Source organism: Coenobita brevimanus, chromosome 110 (assembly GCF_032717465.1).
Source record: "Coenobita brevimanus isolate Jiangsu-jjx chromosome 110, ASM3271746v2, whole genome shotgun sequence".
Classification (NCBI taxonomy): Eukaryota; Metazoa; Arthropoda; class Malacostraca; order Decapoda; family Coenobitidae; genus Coenobita; species Coenobita brevimanus.
Genome location: NC_137063.1, coordinates 51,303,265 through 51,318,742, shown reverse-complemented (window position 1 = coordinate 51,318,742; position 15,478 = coordinate 51,303,265). Strand labels below are relative to the sequence as shown.

The following is a 15,478-nucleotide window of genomic DNA, read 5'->3' as shown; positions in this document are numbered from 1 at the left end:
GGGTGACTAGGAGTGGCAGAGGATGTGTGGATCAAATATTTGCAGTGAGACAGATAGTGGAGAAGCCTTGTGAGGAGGACTTTAAGGTGTTTATAGCATTTATGGATCTGGAAAAGGCATACGACAAAGTAGACAGAGAAGGATTGTGGAAGGTTTTGTGCATGTATGATGTAGGTGGTAAAACTGCTAGGTGCTGTCAAGGGTTTTTATAATGGTAGTGAGGCATGTGTAAAGGTAAATGGGTGTTGAAGTGAATGGTTCACGATGAATGTGGTCATGTGACAAGGTTGTGTGATGTCCCCATGGTTGTTCAAATTTTATGTGGATGGGGTGATGTGAGAAGTAAAAATACGTAATGGAGAGAGGGATGGCATTGGTATTGAGTGGCAATGGATGGAATATCTCAAATTTGTTTTATGCTGATGTTGCAGTGCTACATGCAAATACCGAACAAGGGCTTGGTAAACTAGTGCAGAGTTTTGCTGATGTCTGTGAGCATCGTGCCTTGAGATTAAATGTATAAAAGAGGAAAGTGATGGCAATCGAGAGAGAAGGTGACTCCCAACGTAATGTTACAGTGAATGGAGAGAGACTGGAATTGGTGAGAGAGTTCAAATACCTGGGTGCAGTTAGAGAAAAGAGGAAAATGTGCAAAAGAAGTGGAAAGTAGAGTGACAGAAAGAAGGAAAATAGCTAGTTCTATGAAGACCTTGATAAGTAATACACACACACACACACACACACACTGTATTTTGTGTTGCTCAAGTTTTATTTGTAAAAATGTATTTCATATTACAGGTATATTTAGTATGGTATAATTTGCTTTGTAGATATTTTGATTTATTTCATGTAGAAAGCCATCATATGAGGTGTGAATAAAACAGTTTACTGGCTCAGTCATAAGTTTTATGAATCTACTGTAGTGTTACTCAGAGTTCACTTAGTCATCAGTTACAGCAGTCCCTCCAGTAGCTTGTAATTTGCTGTAATACCACAGCATTTTAGCACCTTGTGTGAACATTGCTTTCAAAACTGTTGAAGGATCAGTAAGCTCTTCTCTTATTTTAACCGTATTGTTATACAGTAGTTTTGATTAGCCTAGGGTTGTCAGGAGTAAGAAGATACTAGAGAGGGATGACTTCACTTAATGATATGACTGGGTGGTTCTGTTGGTTAGTTATACATGTCAGTCAACTCCCTGATTGGTAACTGAAGGAAAAGGGAAGCTTTAACCTACATCAGGTACACATCCAGATGAGCCTTGGGCCACAGCAACAACAAGAGTATGTAACTCAATGGGAAGGGTAGGTGTATTTCAGGTTGGCTGTATAGAAGACCTTTTGTGTGGCCTTGTTAGTCACTCTGGCTAAAGGAACTACGACAAAAGAGATTATCAGAAACTAAGGCAATTTGTCTTGCTAGTTTTTAGTTGTGGATTTTTACTTCAAGTCTGTTTAGATGTTTGCGAGAGCTGTACTGCTGAGCTTCCTTATGTACTTGACCTGAACATAAGACTTGTGTATGTGGTTCATATTCAGTTACATTTTTATATCTACAGTTTATACAAGAAAGATTGCATTTGAGAATATATAATAGCTTTGCAAGTGTTTGGGCGTACTTGTAGTTAAAGGACTATATTGTACACAGATTATAATTTGTGTGTAAGAGTGTACTATATTACTGTATATAAACTTTTTAGTTAATGTCATATAAAGTATTGGTTCATAAATAAAATAAAGGAGATAGGGATATTGTGTTGTATGTGGATTATGAAGTTTATTTCTGCTGGGTTTATCAGGTATGTATGTTGAAACCTTTTCCAAGTGGTCAGACAGATCCAGCTGTTGCCCGTTGTATATTTTCAAATTTGTGATCAAGGCGATGACTGCACAATAAAATATTATACATCATCTTGTGCTCTTATTTCCAAAGGCTTTTCTGGTATCAGAATGCTCATTGCCATTACCCAGTACAGTTTCTTGCCCATGTTAAGTGTGTAGTACCCAGTGGGTCCTTTTTCACACAGTGTCCAGTTTAACATGTCTGTCATCATCATGTGGATTTCAAGAAACACTGTTGACACTGCAGTCCTGTGCTCTACCTTTGGAGGAGGAGGACTGTTTCTCTTGAGAGCTGCTGTCTGGGCTTCAGCGACAGGGTGCAAATGTGTTGCATGATAGACTAGAGAGGGGGAGAGAAGTTTGAACCACCCAGTGAAGTAACCAAGGCACCTTGATGAAACGGATGTTTGTCACCATAGTAGAAAATGATTGACAATCTCTTCAACATTGTTCCATCACCACAGGTTCTCAGCCAACCCCAGCCAACATAAATTGCCCACACGACTTACGACCCAAGGCTGTAATGGTGGTATGGGGGGGAGAGGAAAAGAAACCATAATGAACAACATCTTCCCCAGAAATTTCTGGAAGATGCAATATTGTCATCCACAGCCACACCCCTTAAGCCTAGAGGGGATGACTATGAACCAATCACCTCCATGTCATCCTGTCCTTCGCCATCAGGCTGTCTTCCATCAGTCTCACCTACAAATTTCACATATGATTATATAATTAATAATTTCTATTTAGATCCTTCTTAACCAGTTGCGTTGGTACATACGGCATAATGTCTACCTTTGCAGGTTAATATAGTCTCAATTATTTGCTTTTGAGTTGGGGGGGGGAAGTAATAAGTCTCATGTCACACCGCCACCCCTCCCTCCAATTCCCACCAATCTGGCTAATTTTCTCTGAAATATAATACATTTGCGTAGTGTTTGGGTAAAGTTGAGTATGTTTGAGTCAGTTGTGTTCCTAATGTCACAGTAAAGTGTTGCCAGATGCTAATAGTTTAATTCCAAGCGGGCGTCTTTACTTATGTCTTAAAGTAGTTAGGTTATACGAGTTAACCTGTGTTGTAGTAAATATCACATGTAATTATGATTATGCTATAAATTTAGCAAAACATGGTTTACTAATCTTCTTCCTTAAAGGGTCTTTTATTATCAAGAAAACAGGGCTTGAAGTTAGGTGTAGTTGGTAAAACTGCAATAACAACACGGGCAAGGTGTAAAATAAGGTCCATCGTATTTCACACTCATGTCAGCGCTATGGACATCAAGGAGAAGTTCAGGTCGTTTATTGACAAGCAGAAGATATCGCTCAAGACACCAACATCACCTGTACAGGGAGCAGAGTTTGTAACGTCAGATGAGTTTGAGGGTCGGACGGCGGTGACGGCTCAGCTGCATAGAAAGTCCAGCCTACTCAATGACCATATCCTTACACCAGAAGCAGAGCAAGCCATTATTAATGATATTGAGTCCATTTATTTTGAGTGTGGGAATGTAGATGTCAGTGAACATGAGTTACGGAAGCTTCCCGAGATAGCTGATGTTCATGTTATAAATGGCCTAAGATCCAGGCTAAGAAAGCAGCAGGCCATTGTATCAAGGAGAGTGTCTGATTTAATTATGCAGAAGCAAGGACAGTGTAGCGAGGAAATGGAACGGGTGACTGAGCTGCAAAAGGAGGTCATAAAGGAAGTTGGACTTTGTGTTGAGGGTCGAAAAAAGTTAGCTCAAGGAAGAACACAATTTACCTCTGCAAGTTTAGGAATTTTGGCCAATTACAGTAAACGACAAAAGATTTCTAGTGTGATAAGATCCCTTAGAATGATACGAACATTACAAATGACTGATGTACAGTTACAGAACTTGCTTAAAGCTGAGGACTACCCGGGGGCAATACAGTTATTGCTCGAGTGTCAAAAGGCTGCAGCCACCTTCAAGCACTTCACATGCATTTCTGAATTAAGCACCAAACTCCAGGATACTTTAGAGGGGACAGAGGAGCAGTTAGATGTGGCACTGGCAAGAGTTGTAGCAAATTTCAATGCATCAAATTATGAAAAACTACAGATTGCTTACGGGCTTTTGGGGAAGACGCAAACATTAATGGACCAATTGCATATGCACATAACCTCACACATTCACAACTCTGCCTTTACAATAGTACTAGGGTATGTGGAGCTTTACAATAGCGCTGCAGGGGGAAATAACTCCACTGCAAGCTCGTCATTCTCAAAGCTCCAATATTCAGAACTGTGTAAATATGTCAATGAAGAGAGCCTACTACCTTGTCTGTTGGATCTGAGTAAGAGCATGTGGAATATCTTAAAGAGTTACAGGAATATAATCACTTGGCATGAGAACAATGAGAAGGTATCGGGAGAGAAAATGTCAGAAATTGAGCAAAATAATGAACTGGCCACATTTAGAAAATACACAAAGCAAAAATTGGAACATGGGTTATACAGAATATGGCAGGACGTGCAGGCAAAAGTCCGAACGTTTATCCTGGCATCAGATCTCTCGCATTTCAAGTTCGATGACTTTTTGAGGATTCTGGATGTCATGAATAAATTGATTGATGTTGGTGAATGCTTCTGTGGTAGCAAGTCGGAGACCCTACGAGAATCCATTAAAAAACAGTCAATAAATTATTTCCGCAACCATCATCGGGCCCGTATGGATGAGCTGCACATGTTTTTGGAGAATGAGGGGTGGGAGGCTTGTCCTGTGAAATCAACATTCTCTATACACCAGTTGATGGAGTTTAGGTTTCTCAAGGGCAGAGAGACAAATCTGACACGTCTCACCTCGCCAGTAAATTCACCATCCAAGAAGCAGGGTAAGATTACAAAGAAAATCGCAGTCAGCCATCAGTATAAGTTGAAGATTCATTAAGAAATATCACACATTACTCTGTTCAATTGGTAATGTACAATGGGGGTGAAAATTTTATAATCAGACCTATAGGTAGCAATGGAAATTTAACACTTGGTTTTTTCTGTACTGTAATATATCATGCACCTAGTGGCAAAAAAGGACGTCAAAGGTTAGTAATACATGCAAGTCTAATTCTTATTCTTCTTAGGTAATGGAGGTGAGAAGAAGGATGTGTTTGAGCAGTACGGTGATGAGGGTTCTCCATTTGACTTGGCAATGGAGGAGTCAGTGGAGGAGGATATTATGGCCAGTGAAGATGTGGATGATGCTGCGACCCTCACTGATGATGATAGTGATGATGACCTTCCTGAGGAACTGAAGAGAGACTATGTGGATGAGCAGACTGGCGAAACTCCACACCCGCATCCTAAACGGAAAGTGGACCATAGCAAGGTAAACTAGAACAACCTTTGCATTGGTTCTGTGAAACTGAATAACTTGTTTGATGTCATTATCATCACGATCATCATCATCATCATCATTATTGCCCAGAGGTCTTTTCAAGACCCTCAAATCCTTGAATAGTGAATGAGTGAGATATGATAAGATATACATTCGGTTATTTCTCCTATCACATTTTTTTGTACTCTCAGGAGCACATCCTCATCTTTAAATGGGAAAAGAGATATGGATGATGATGATGATGGCAGTGATGATATTGTCAGTCAAATGTATTCACTTCAAGATTGCAATATAAACATCATCCTTATCATTGAAAATAATGTGAATAAAATGTACAGTATAAAGAATTCATTGTACTTAAACCCTTGGATAAATGAGACTTTTTGTATGCTGTGTACTGTACTATATCTTCTAGTCAGGTGCAAGTAACAAGACCATTGTTGATATGAGAAATACTTAATGACAAAACTCTTCTCAACAGTTGCCTATACTGTACTCGTTTTCAGTGCAGCCACCGTGTGTTGGAAGGTTCACAGGAGGGTGCAAGGCATTAATGATTTTTTTTTTTTTTTTTAATGCATGCTCCCTTAATCATGAACACAGTCTTAACCGTATTGCATCTAATTGGGAAAGCATTGTAAGATGATGGTGATTATGATGATATTCATTTATTTATTTTTTTACAGACTCCCATAGTGACCAATACAACACTGACCATCTTGCGTCTGATTGGGAAATACCTGCAGATGATGCGCCTTTTACAGCCAATAGCCTTGGATGTGATGATCTGTCTCAGCCACCTATTTGACTACTACCTCTATGCTGTCTTTACCTTCTTTGGTGTCAGGTAAGCACTTAGATGTACGGTTAAGTTTAGAAATTCCTGGTTCAGAGGTTTGAACTGTTAGATGTTCTAGATATAGAGGGAATGCTTAGCCCCTAGACCCTGGGAAATGACAGTGGAGAGTGAAAGTGTATTGCACACATACTGTCACTCAGGGGAGGCCAGTGATAATTTTTGTCCAAATTTTCTGGGCTGGGTGGCCTAGCACCCAGCTCCTATGCTCCTGATGGGGTAGTAAAGGTTTATTGCTGCTTTATATGTATTTAGTGTTGACTTATATGCCACAGGGGTGAGCTTGAGCAGCAGTTGAGTCGGCATCTGAGGACATCACTGAAGAGGATTGAAGACACCCTTATTCTCTCTCCTGACCTCCCTCATGATGACCCAGCCAACCAGGATAAGGTCAGCTTGTGTCTTTGTATATAACTGTGGAAATTCACTATCATAAGCATCTTCCTCATCACCCTTATCCTCATCCTCATCCTTCTTCCCCAGCTACTGGTGGGGTAAGGTAGAATACAAAAACAAGGGAAAGAACAAATGCTAGTAGGAGAATTATCAAAAGCATGGTCAGTAAAATGGGTCACGTAATCATTCACACATCATTTATTCCTTCATAATCTTGGCATCATCTCAGAAGCCTGACAAGTTGTCTTTTTTTTTTCCTCTTCTTCTTTTTAATAACTACTTTACATACACCAGCCAAAGAGAGGTTGTCTGTTGACTGTAAAGTTAAGGAAGGAGTTCCAGCTTTCTGTAATGTTTTTCCCAACCTGTCTCCCATAACCATACCTTATAAAACTGGTTTGCAGTGGCTTTTTTCACACTTGCGCTACTTTTTACCCAGAAGTCATTCTACTACTGCTTCTGTCATTAGTGCTGTACAATGTAGCTATGTATATAGTTATATATAAAAAGGTTAATTTATCAAGGGCTGGTGGCAGTACTGCCAAAGAAGAGTTAGAGTGGCCATGTGCAATTTGCAACAAGGGTGTGGGAAGTAATTCCATCTTGTGTAGTGTTTGTGATAAGTGGATGCAAAAGAGATGTAGTGGTATCGGAGGTAGACTGCGAGATAATGCTAATTTCACGTGTGCTGTGTGTCAGGGAGAGCATGTTGAGATTGCCAAGGCGTGAGAGGATTGAACTTGTTGGTGAGTCTCTGAGTGTGTGGAAGAGTTTTGTTACCGGTATTTGAGAGACATGTTATGTGCTGGAGGTGGGTCAGGAGCTAGCTCTGTGGCTAGGGTGAGGAGTGGTTGAAAGAAGTTCAGTGAGCTGTTGCCTTTCCTGACATTGATAGGGCTCTTCCTCCATGCTAAGGGATCTTTGTATGCAGCATATGTTAAGAGTGTAATGCTGTATGTAGTGAGACATGGGCACTAAAGGAAGAGGATTTTTGCAAGCTCAAACTTACAGAAATGGAAATGATTAGGTGGACGTGCAGTGCATCCCTGAGTGCGAGGCCTGGGGGGGGCTAGGTTTACGATGCAAGAGTTGAGAGGTAGGATGGGACTGTAGCGTATTGGTGTTGTGATGAGGAGAGGTGGATTGAGATGGTTTGGGCATGTGGAGAGGATGGGGGATGACAACTGGGTGCAGAAAGTCAGAAGTGCTAATGTTAAGGGTAGGGTTGCGAGAGGTGGAGTGAAAAAGACCTGGGACAAGGTCATTGAGTGTGACCTCAGGGATGAGGGACAGTATAGGGAAGCTGCCAGAGATTGAGCAGCATGGAGAGCCGCCATTAGGTGACCAAGGCCGATGTTTGCAAGCATGTTGGAGCCTTCAAAAATGAACAAAACGAATATATAAAACAGGTTAATTTCATTTGCTCTTTAAAGGTTCCGTGCCCATCATTGTCCCCTGTGGTGGACCTGACATCGCCTGAAAGCATGTACGGTCTGGGTGTACGAGTGGCTGCAGTAGAAAGTTTGGGTTTTCTGGCATTGCAGTTAGAGTCCCTACATCCACACTTGGAGCCCCTCATACCACCACAGCGACGTACCATCCTGCATCAGTTCTACACATCCACCGTCAAAGCAACACCAGAGGTTCGTAGTTGGATTTAAGAAATATGCAGCAGAACTGTTATTGGTGGGATAGTGGTGGTTATGGATGGGTTAAATTTTTTTAGATGTAGAGTGGAACTGATATTGGTGGGATAATGGTTAGTGGTTGAGTTAGAGGTATAACTGGTGGGGTAGTGGTGGATCTGACATCCTGGGAGTGGTGGGGATGGAAAATTTAGGCTTCCTGACACTGTAATGGAGGCCTAGCATCAACAGCTCCCTCATACCACCACAGTGGTGAACCATCCTGCATCTGTTTTACACATCTACATTAAAGCTGTTCCTGAGGTTTGTCCTTGAAACGGAAGTGTTTATGGTAAGGCAGTGATATTTTAGTTCCCCCACTTCAGCTTGTTAAAGTCTTTTGTCTTTTATAGAATTTCCCATAACTCAGTGGCAGAAAGAGAGAGTACAATCGCCTCAAGAAGTAATGAGAGCGTTTCAGATTGGACACACTACACTGCCATGCATTCCATGAAAACTTAGTGAATACAGTATAATGTAAAAAATTCTCCATTTCATCACATATTGAAAAAACAAAACAAAAACATAGTATATCACTCTAAGAATTATGAGAAATAAATAACATGAGGAAGTGATATAGGCTGTTACAAACAAACCTGTAATACATTTTCCCGATTTGAATGTGTAATGTATTACCTCGTGCGTGGTGCACAGTATATCTCTGTGCTCCTCGTGTATTTATGCTTCAGGATTTCAAATACAGATGGTATGGTTTCGAAGGCCAACTTGGAAAAATTCTTGTGAATGCTATATGCTACATTCTTTTCAGATGCTATGGTGATGATATAGAAACAATACGGATGTTACAAAAATGAAATTATTCGTAGTAAGGATAACTTACGCTACCCAAGGCAGCAGCTAGACTTTTCTGCCTTTTATTCCTTATCTCCCCCTCGCATATAATAATTGTACAGTAATTATCTGTTTTATTCCCTATTGATGTAAAATTATTTTAAATTGCAAGGAGGTATGTCAGATTATACCTTTTTCTCTTACACTAGGCAGTAAAGAGGACTAAAACATGGGCTTACACACTCGTGTGGTACAAAAGCACATACAGTAAAACCTCAATATAACGGACTTCAGTAGACCAGAATTCGCTTTTTATCGGACTCGAGGAGCTACTGGACTAAATTCCTATATATTGGAAAAAGTCTGATAAAGCCAGAAGCAGTCTGGACTGCCTGACCACTTCAGCTATGTTCACCACAGTAAGGTAAATAAAGGACATGTTTATCAGTGTACAGTACAGTATTATTATGTATATAATACCATTTAATTAATGTAGTGAAGTTATAACACAGTACAATACCGCAGTGGTAGTCAAAACAGTTTAAAAACCGTTCATGCGATCCAGACTAATGTCTGATATATCAGAAAAAGCCCGATTTAGCAGGGGGAAGTCTGGATGTCACTTTTATTGGAATCTTGCATTTTTCAGAAGAGTTTGGGGCCCCAATTAGTCTGTTATAGTGAGGTCTTACTGTACAGTAATTGTTCAGTATTTTAAGGTGTAATATCCTTCTTTTTAAATGAACTGCTATGCCCTGCCTAACTGAAAATGCTGATTTGGGAGTTTTGAACTCGGTGATATGTTTATTGCATTTTATCACCTTGCCAGTTGTTCAGGCACCGAGGATACTAGACTGTGACACAAGAGAGCATTCTCCAAGGAGCTCTGACTCCGGCAAATTTGTGAGGTTCTTGTATATTTCATTCATCGATAGTTCTCAGGCTTATACTAAGCTTTCCAGAGATTTTTCTTTGTGGAAAAATGGCTAAATGCGGTGTAATAGCTGCCTGTCTGCAAGTAAAATTTGTCTCCATTCGTGCTTATTGATCGAGCTATGTAAAATAGCCTGCTAACATACGTTGCATTCCAGGTGTCTGTCGTTGTCAATGGAGTCAACAAAAACGGAAATAAATGACTTGTAAATTATTCATTAATACCTGTATTCTAGCAGTAAGTATCTTATAAATAAAAATGACTGATTTTCATTGTTTAATGAAGACCTTTTCTTTTCAGTCTTACGCTACCAGAAGTAATTGCACGTTACCATACTAGAATTAAACTCCGCAACTTATTCCTGACTGTCCTTGAGTGATAGTTCTAACGTTTCAGTTAGTTCCGTTTAGGATTTCTTATTATAGTAACTAACGAACTGTTTCCTACAATTTTGAAATGTACCGGTATAAGTACTTTGTCATTTACTTATTGTTTTCTTTTACAGTTTTACATAATAGGTGTCATCTTGCAAAGATATAAGGAAGTCAATATGCATCATCGCTGACTGAAATCTTCTGGATACTCTGCTGTCACTTCTTTGGCTGGCTGTACATGAGTTCCTACAGACTTTCAGTGGGACTTCTTTTATGACTGTCACCATATTTTAGTGTTAGTCTCTGTTATGGCTCAACATTAAAGAAAGAGAGAGAGAGAGCAGTTTTAGCCAAGTTGAAATGGACGTAGTACAATACGGTATACTGTAGTGGTGGGATAGAACCGTTACTGCTGGGGTAGTGTGATGTTGATGATGGTACAGTCTAGAACTCTTACTGTTGGGATACTATTGTTTGTGGTTAGATTAGAGATCTTATTAGAATTACCTAAAGTGAAGTTAGAAGCAAAAGCACACACACACACACACACACACACACACACACACACACACACACACACACACACACACACACACACACACACACACACACACACACACACACACACACACACACACACACACACACACACACACACACACACACACACACACACACACACACACACACACACACACACACACACACACACACACACACACACACACACACACACACACACACACACACACACACACACACACACACACACACACACACACACACACACACACACACACACACACACACACACACACACACACACACACACACACACACACACACACACACACACACACACACACACACACACACACACACACACACACACACACACACACACACACACACACACACACACACACACACACACACACACACACACACACACACACACACACACACACACACACACACACACACACACACACACACACACACACACACACACACACACACACACACACACACACACACACACACACACACACACACACACACACACACACACACACACACACACACACACACACACACACACACACACACACACACACACACACACACACACACGAAATAAGTTTTTCAAAGGAAGAGTCAATAGAAGAGCCATCCATGTTGAAAAGTGTAAGAATAAAAACTTGTAGTTGTGGCCTTAGGCTTATCTGAACATGAACTGTCTAGCAGGCTGAAGTTTCCCTCTTTCAGTAGCTTGGGAATAGGGAGGGAGTTGTGAGATGTCTGTATAACTGGGCAGTAGAACTGCCCAGTTATATTGATACCACTGAGGGAAGGCATCTCACTCAGCACTGAGAATAAGTAAACGCAGTGACAGAAGTTCATAATGTGTCTGTTTTGTAGATTCGTCGTCATGTGTACTCAGCAGTGGCAGCTCAGGTGATTGACTATGAGGGAATCATGAGCCGCATGTCAACAGTTCGCTGGGACATCAATGACCTCATGAGCCAACACAGTCAGTACGTTGATGTCTTGCTCAGGCAACTCCAGGTAAGAGATCTTTCCATTCTATTTGAACTTCTGTTTATATATAAGACTGAAATACTTAAGTCTCTCTTCCTTATTTAGTAAAGTAATTGGGGCGCCCACCATCCACTCACTCGATTTAATGTTGCTCTTGGGTGACTGCCCTTTCCTCTCTTCTGTCCTTCTTTCGTTCCTTTCTCTTCTGTCTTTCTTTCCTTCATTCTTTCCTGCTTCATTCTTTCCTCGTCCCTCTGTGTACGGGTGACTCTTCACTGAGTGACAAGCCAAATGGTTTCCTGTACACCAGAAAACTATTTACTTCCCTGGGTGGCAACCATGTAACCAAAATTGTGGCACCTGGTGGTTTAGCGGGTAATTAAGGCACTCCAGTCAGATTGAGCCTGTGCAGATTTATATTCAAGGGTGGTTAGGGTTTTTTGCTCACGTAATGCCACTCAGGGATGAGTGAGGCTGGTCACTTTCATCTTAAATGTCAGGACCAACTTGCCCAGCCCCAGGCTCCTGCGCTTCTCATGGGATAACACAGGATTGGATGATGATGATGAATTCAGTACATGTCAGCTATACTCAGTTCAGTTTAACCAGGTGTAAAAATTGCCATTTCTGCAACTTGAAGGTGGAACTGTAACAAGAGAGTAACAATGGAATATGGAACTGGTCCTGAAGAATTTCTGTGGAAAGGATCTTGAACCGTATTATTATGTTATCTTGCCACAGAGCTACAGGAAGTGGGCTTCAGAAGAACAAAATTCTCTGCTGAGTTGAAATGAATGAACTATACTGTAAGCAAATATACAGTGCACTTCTTTTTAGCATGTCCTTTCATAGAAAAATGGAACCAGAGATAAATAAACTTTACCCCTTAACCAAGCTTCATGATGCAGGTTCTAAGCATGAGGGTGGAGGAGTTAAGCAGAGTTTCCCCATTGCCAAGCGAGGCATACCGAGCGCTGTGGGAGTGTGTTGTGAGGAGCACCAACCACACACTGCTGGAGGGATTTGCATCTGCTCGCAAGTGCACCAATGAGGGAAGGTCACTCATGCAGTTAGATTACCAGGTGAGCAGTTGGTTTGTTTTCACATGATGGAACTAGGCTACTCCCGCAGCTTGATTACTAAGTCATGGTTGTGTTTTTCAGCCAGCCTTGATTATGAAGTTGGAATGCATATCCCTGGTTACTGTTCATATCAAACCACCAATCTGACCACACTTGGCCATCAAATAAACTGAAAGCAATTAGGGATCTTTGTCATGTTTGAACAATGTGCTGCAGTATGTAATTTTGAATCCATCTCCTAATGTACCAGTGAGGGAAGATTGCATAATTATGTAATTAGCTTGAAGGTGATTACAGTATTGTGTAACTTTACTGGGATGGTTTACAGTAGTCATGTGTAAAGAATGGAGAATGAGAGATGGACTAGGAGAGTATATGTGAGTGAAGTGGACAGGGAGTGGGTAGGGGGAGACCGATGATGAGGTGAAGAGATAGAGTGGAGAGATATTGTGTATGTATTAGTTGGTATGAGCAGGAGGGAGGGCAGCTGAATGGGTGACATGGAGGCAGTTTATTTGTGGCCACCCCTTCTGGAACATAGGCAGCTTGTATTTACTCAGCCTCTTTCCTATCAGTATATAGGTGGAGTGATAGAACACATGCCAAGGGGTTGCTGAGAGTATATACTAGGGAATCTGAGTGGAAGAGTTGATATGGGTCCTGCTCTTGATGTAATGAGTCATTTTGGTGTCCCATGGAAAAACAATAATGGATGATGACTTAGGGATTTGTGTCGGAAAAAGATATATGTAAGTACGGTACAGGTGTTTCATATTTCACACACAAACATACATTTATGTGAAGCTACAGAATGTGGTGAAAGTTTTTGGCATATCAGAGAGAGCCAGGATTCCGGGGGCTTGAAGAATGAGTGAATGGAACCGTGGCCTATTAGATTAAGCAGACTTGGGCTGTCTGGACATTGCTACTCCTCACCCTGCCCTAGGGTGGGAAAGGAGGTCTGGATGATGATGAGATGATGATGATGATGATGATGATGATGATGATGAATGTACCTGGTATAGAGAGACTGGTGAGAAAGTTAAATGAAGCGTGGTTGATAATGAACATACAGAAAGCAGAAAGAGGGGAAGATGCATGGGATTTATAGTGTCAGAATTGAGAGAAGATGGTACAAAAGTTTTTCTTATCATCATACTGTAGTACACAAAGTAAAACTGAGAGGTGCATGGAAGAAAAGATGACATAAGAAGGATTTACTTTACTGGTATTGTTGTTGTTACAGCAATTCCTGATGAAACTGGAGTGCCTAACATGGGTGCGACCGCTTCCTGACAAGTCTCTGGTGGAGGCATTTATTAAGGCCTACTACTTGCCTGAAAGTGCCCTGGAGGAGTGGGTGAGGCAGAGTGGAGGTGACTACTCCCCACGTCATCTAACAGCCCTCACTGCCACCATGACACATATCAGTAAGCGTGCCAGGCAGAGGATTGCTGTCATGGTTGAAGAGGGTGGGAAAAAGACTTAACATTGGACATATAGGTGGTTGAATTTGAAAGTGTATATGCATGGGTGAGGCGGGATGGGGATCCTTGCAACCCTCACTGCTACCAGGATGTACATCAGTAAGCACACTAGACAGAAGACTGCTGTCATTGTTGAAGAAGATGAATAAAATGCATCACCTCTGGATAAATACATGACAGAAATTTAAGGTTTCTGAAGCAGAGGTAGAGGACTTCCCCCTGTGGCACCTCACTGCCCACATTGACTCCATGATGTGTATCGGTAAGCAAGCTGGGCAGAGAATTGCTGTCTCGTTGAAGTGTGTAAAAAAAAAAAAAAAAAAAGTTGGATTAAAGCATAGGTGGTTGCAGTTGTACGTCTTCAGTTACTGCTAGCTTGACTTATAAATAAATCTGCCAAGCAGAGAATTGCTGTTGAAGAGGGTAGGAAAGACTGAAGTTCCTGGATGAAGAGGATGGAAAAAGTCCATGACAGAGCAGGGTGGGAAAAATTCTTACAGATATGTTGTCAAGACTGCGAGGTCTTAGGTGTATTGATACTCCTAGTTTCTGATGGTCATATATAGAATAATTTCAAGCATTAGATGTGGTGTGCCTACATGCCATATTGCAGAGTGCATTCAGCAGTGGGGCAGAGAAGCCAAATGCACCTCACCTTTTTCATGGGTTTGACAAATGGCTGTCATAAATTAGGGGCATGACTACTTGTGGTTATCAGTTTTATTAATGTGGCTGTTAACTCTTTCAAGCATATATATTTTGTTTCCTTCTTCCCTCAAGCATATATGCCTTCTTTTCTTCTCTCAAGCATAGGCTATGTCTTTTTTTTTTTTCTTTTCTTGCTATCACTAGTTGACTTTATTCAGTTTAGACAAAAATTAACTAGTGGTTTTACTGATTCCCTTCATTACAAAAGGTCTGCTCTAAGGTGAATTCTCTAAAATTGGCTGGAGGTAGCAAGAGTAAACTAATAAAGCATTTTATCTGATTCAGAGGTTAAACTTTGGTTATATAGATGCTTGACTTTGAATGTGTGAGCATGTATATATGTGTATAACTGAATGTGTGTGCTTGTATACATGTCTCTGTATTTGTATCTGAATGTGTGTACAGTACATATTCATATGCTGATATGA

General features: G+C 40.9%; 1 protein-coding gene across 1 annotated transcript; it reads left to right on the top strand.

The window, feature by feature from the left end:
- The first annotated feature begins 3,112 nt into the window (after positions 1 to 3,112).
- On the top strand, positions 3,113 to 14,344 carry Vps50 (vacuolar protein sorting 50). Its single transcript, XM_080286029.1, has 8 exons — positions 3,113 to 4,694; positions 4,941 to 5,185; positions 5,881 to 6,041; positions 6,326 to 6,440; positions 7,880 to 8,089; positions 11,654 to 11,800; positions 12,682 to 12,855; positions 14,102 to 14,344. The coding sequence occupies exons 1-8, from the start codon at positions 3,113 to 3,115 to the stop codon at positions 14,342 to 14,344; spliced, it is 2,877 nt and encodes a 958-aa protein (XP_080142155.1).
- Positions 14,345 to 15,478: the final 1,134 nt, after the last annotated feature.

Bases quoted from the DNA above. Each gene is read 5' to 3' on its own strand.
- Vps50 (XM_080286029.1), top strand. From the start codon at position 3,113: ATGGACATCAAGGAGAAGTTCAGGTCGTTTATTGACAAGCAGAAGATA. The intron at 6,441-7,879 runs GTCAGCTTGTGT...TGCTCTTTAAAG, and splicing joins ACCCAGCCAACCAGGATAAG to GTTCCGTGCCCATCATTGTC. The intron at 11,801-12,681 runs GTAAGAGATCTT...TTCATGATGCAG, and splicing joins TCTTGCTCAGGCAACTCCAG to GTTCTAAGCATGAGGGTGGA.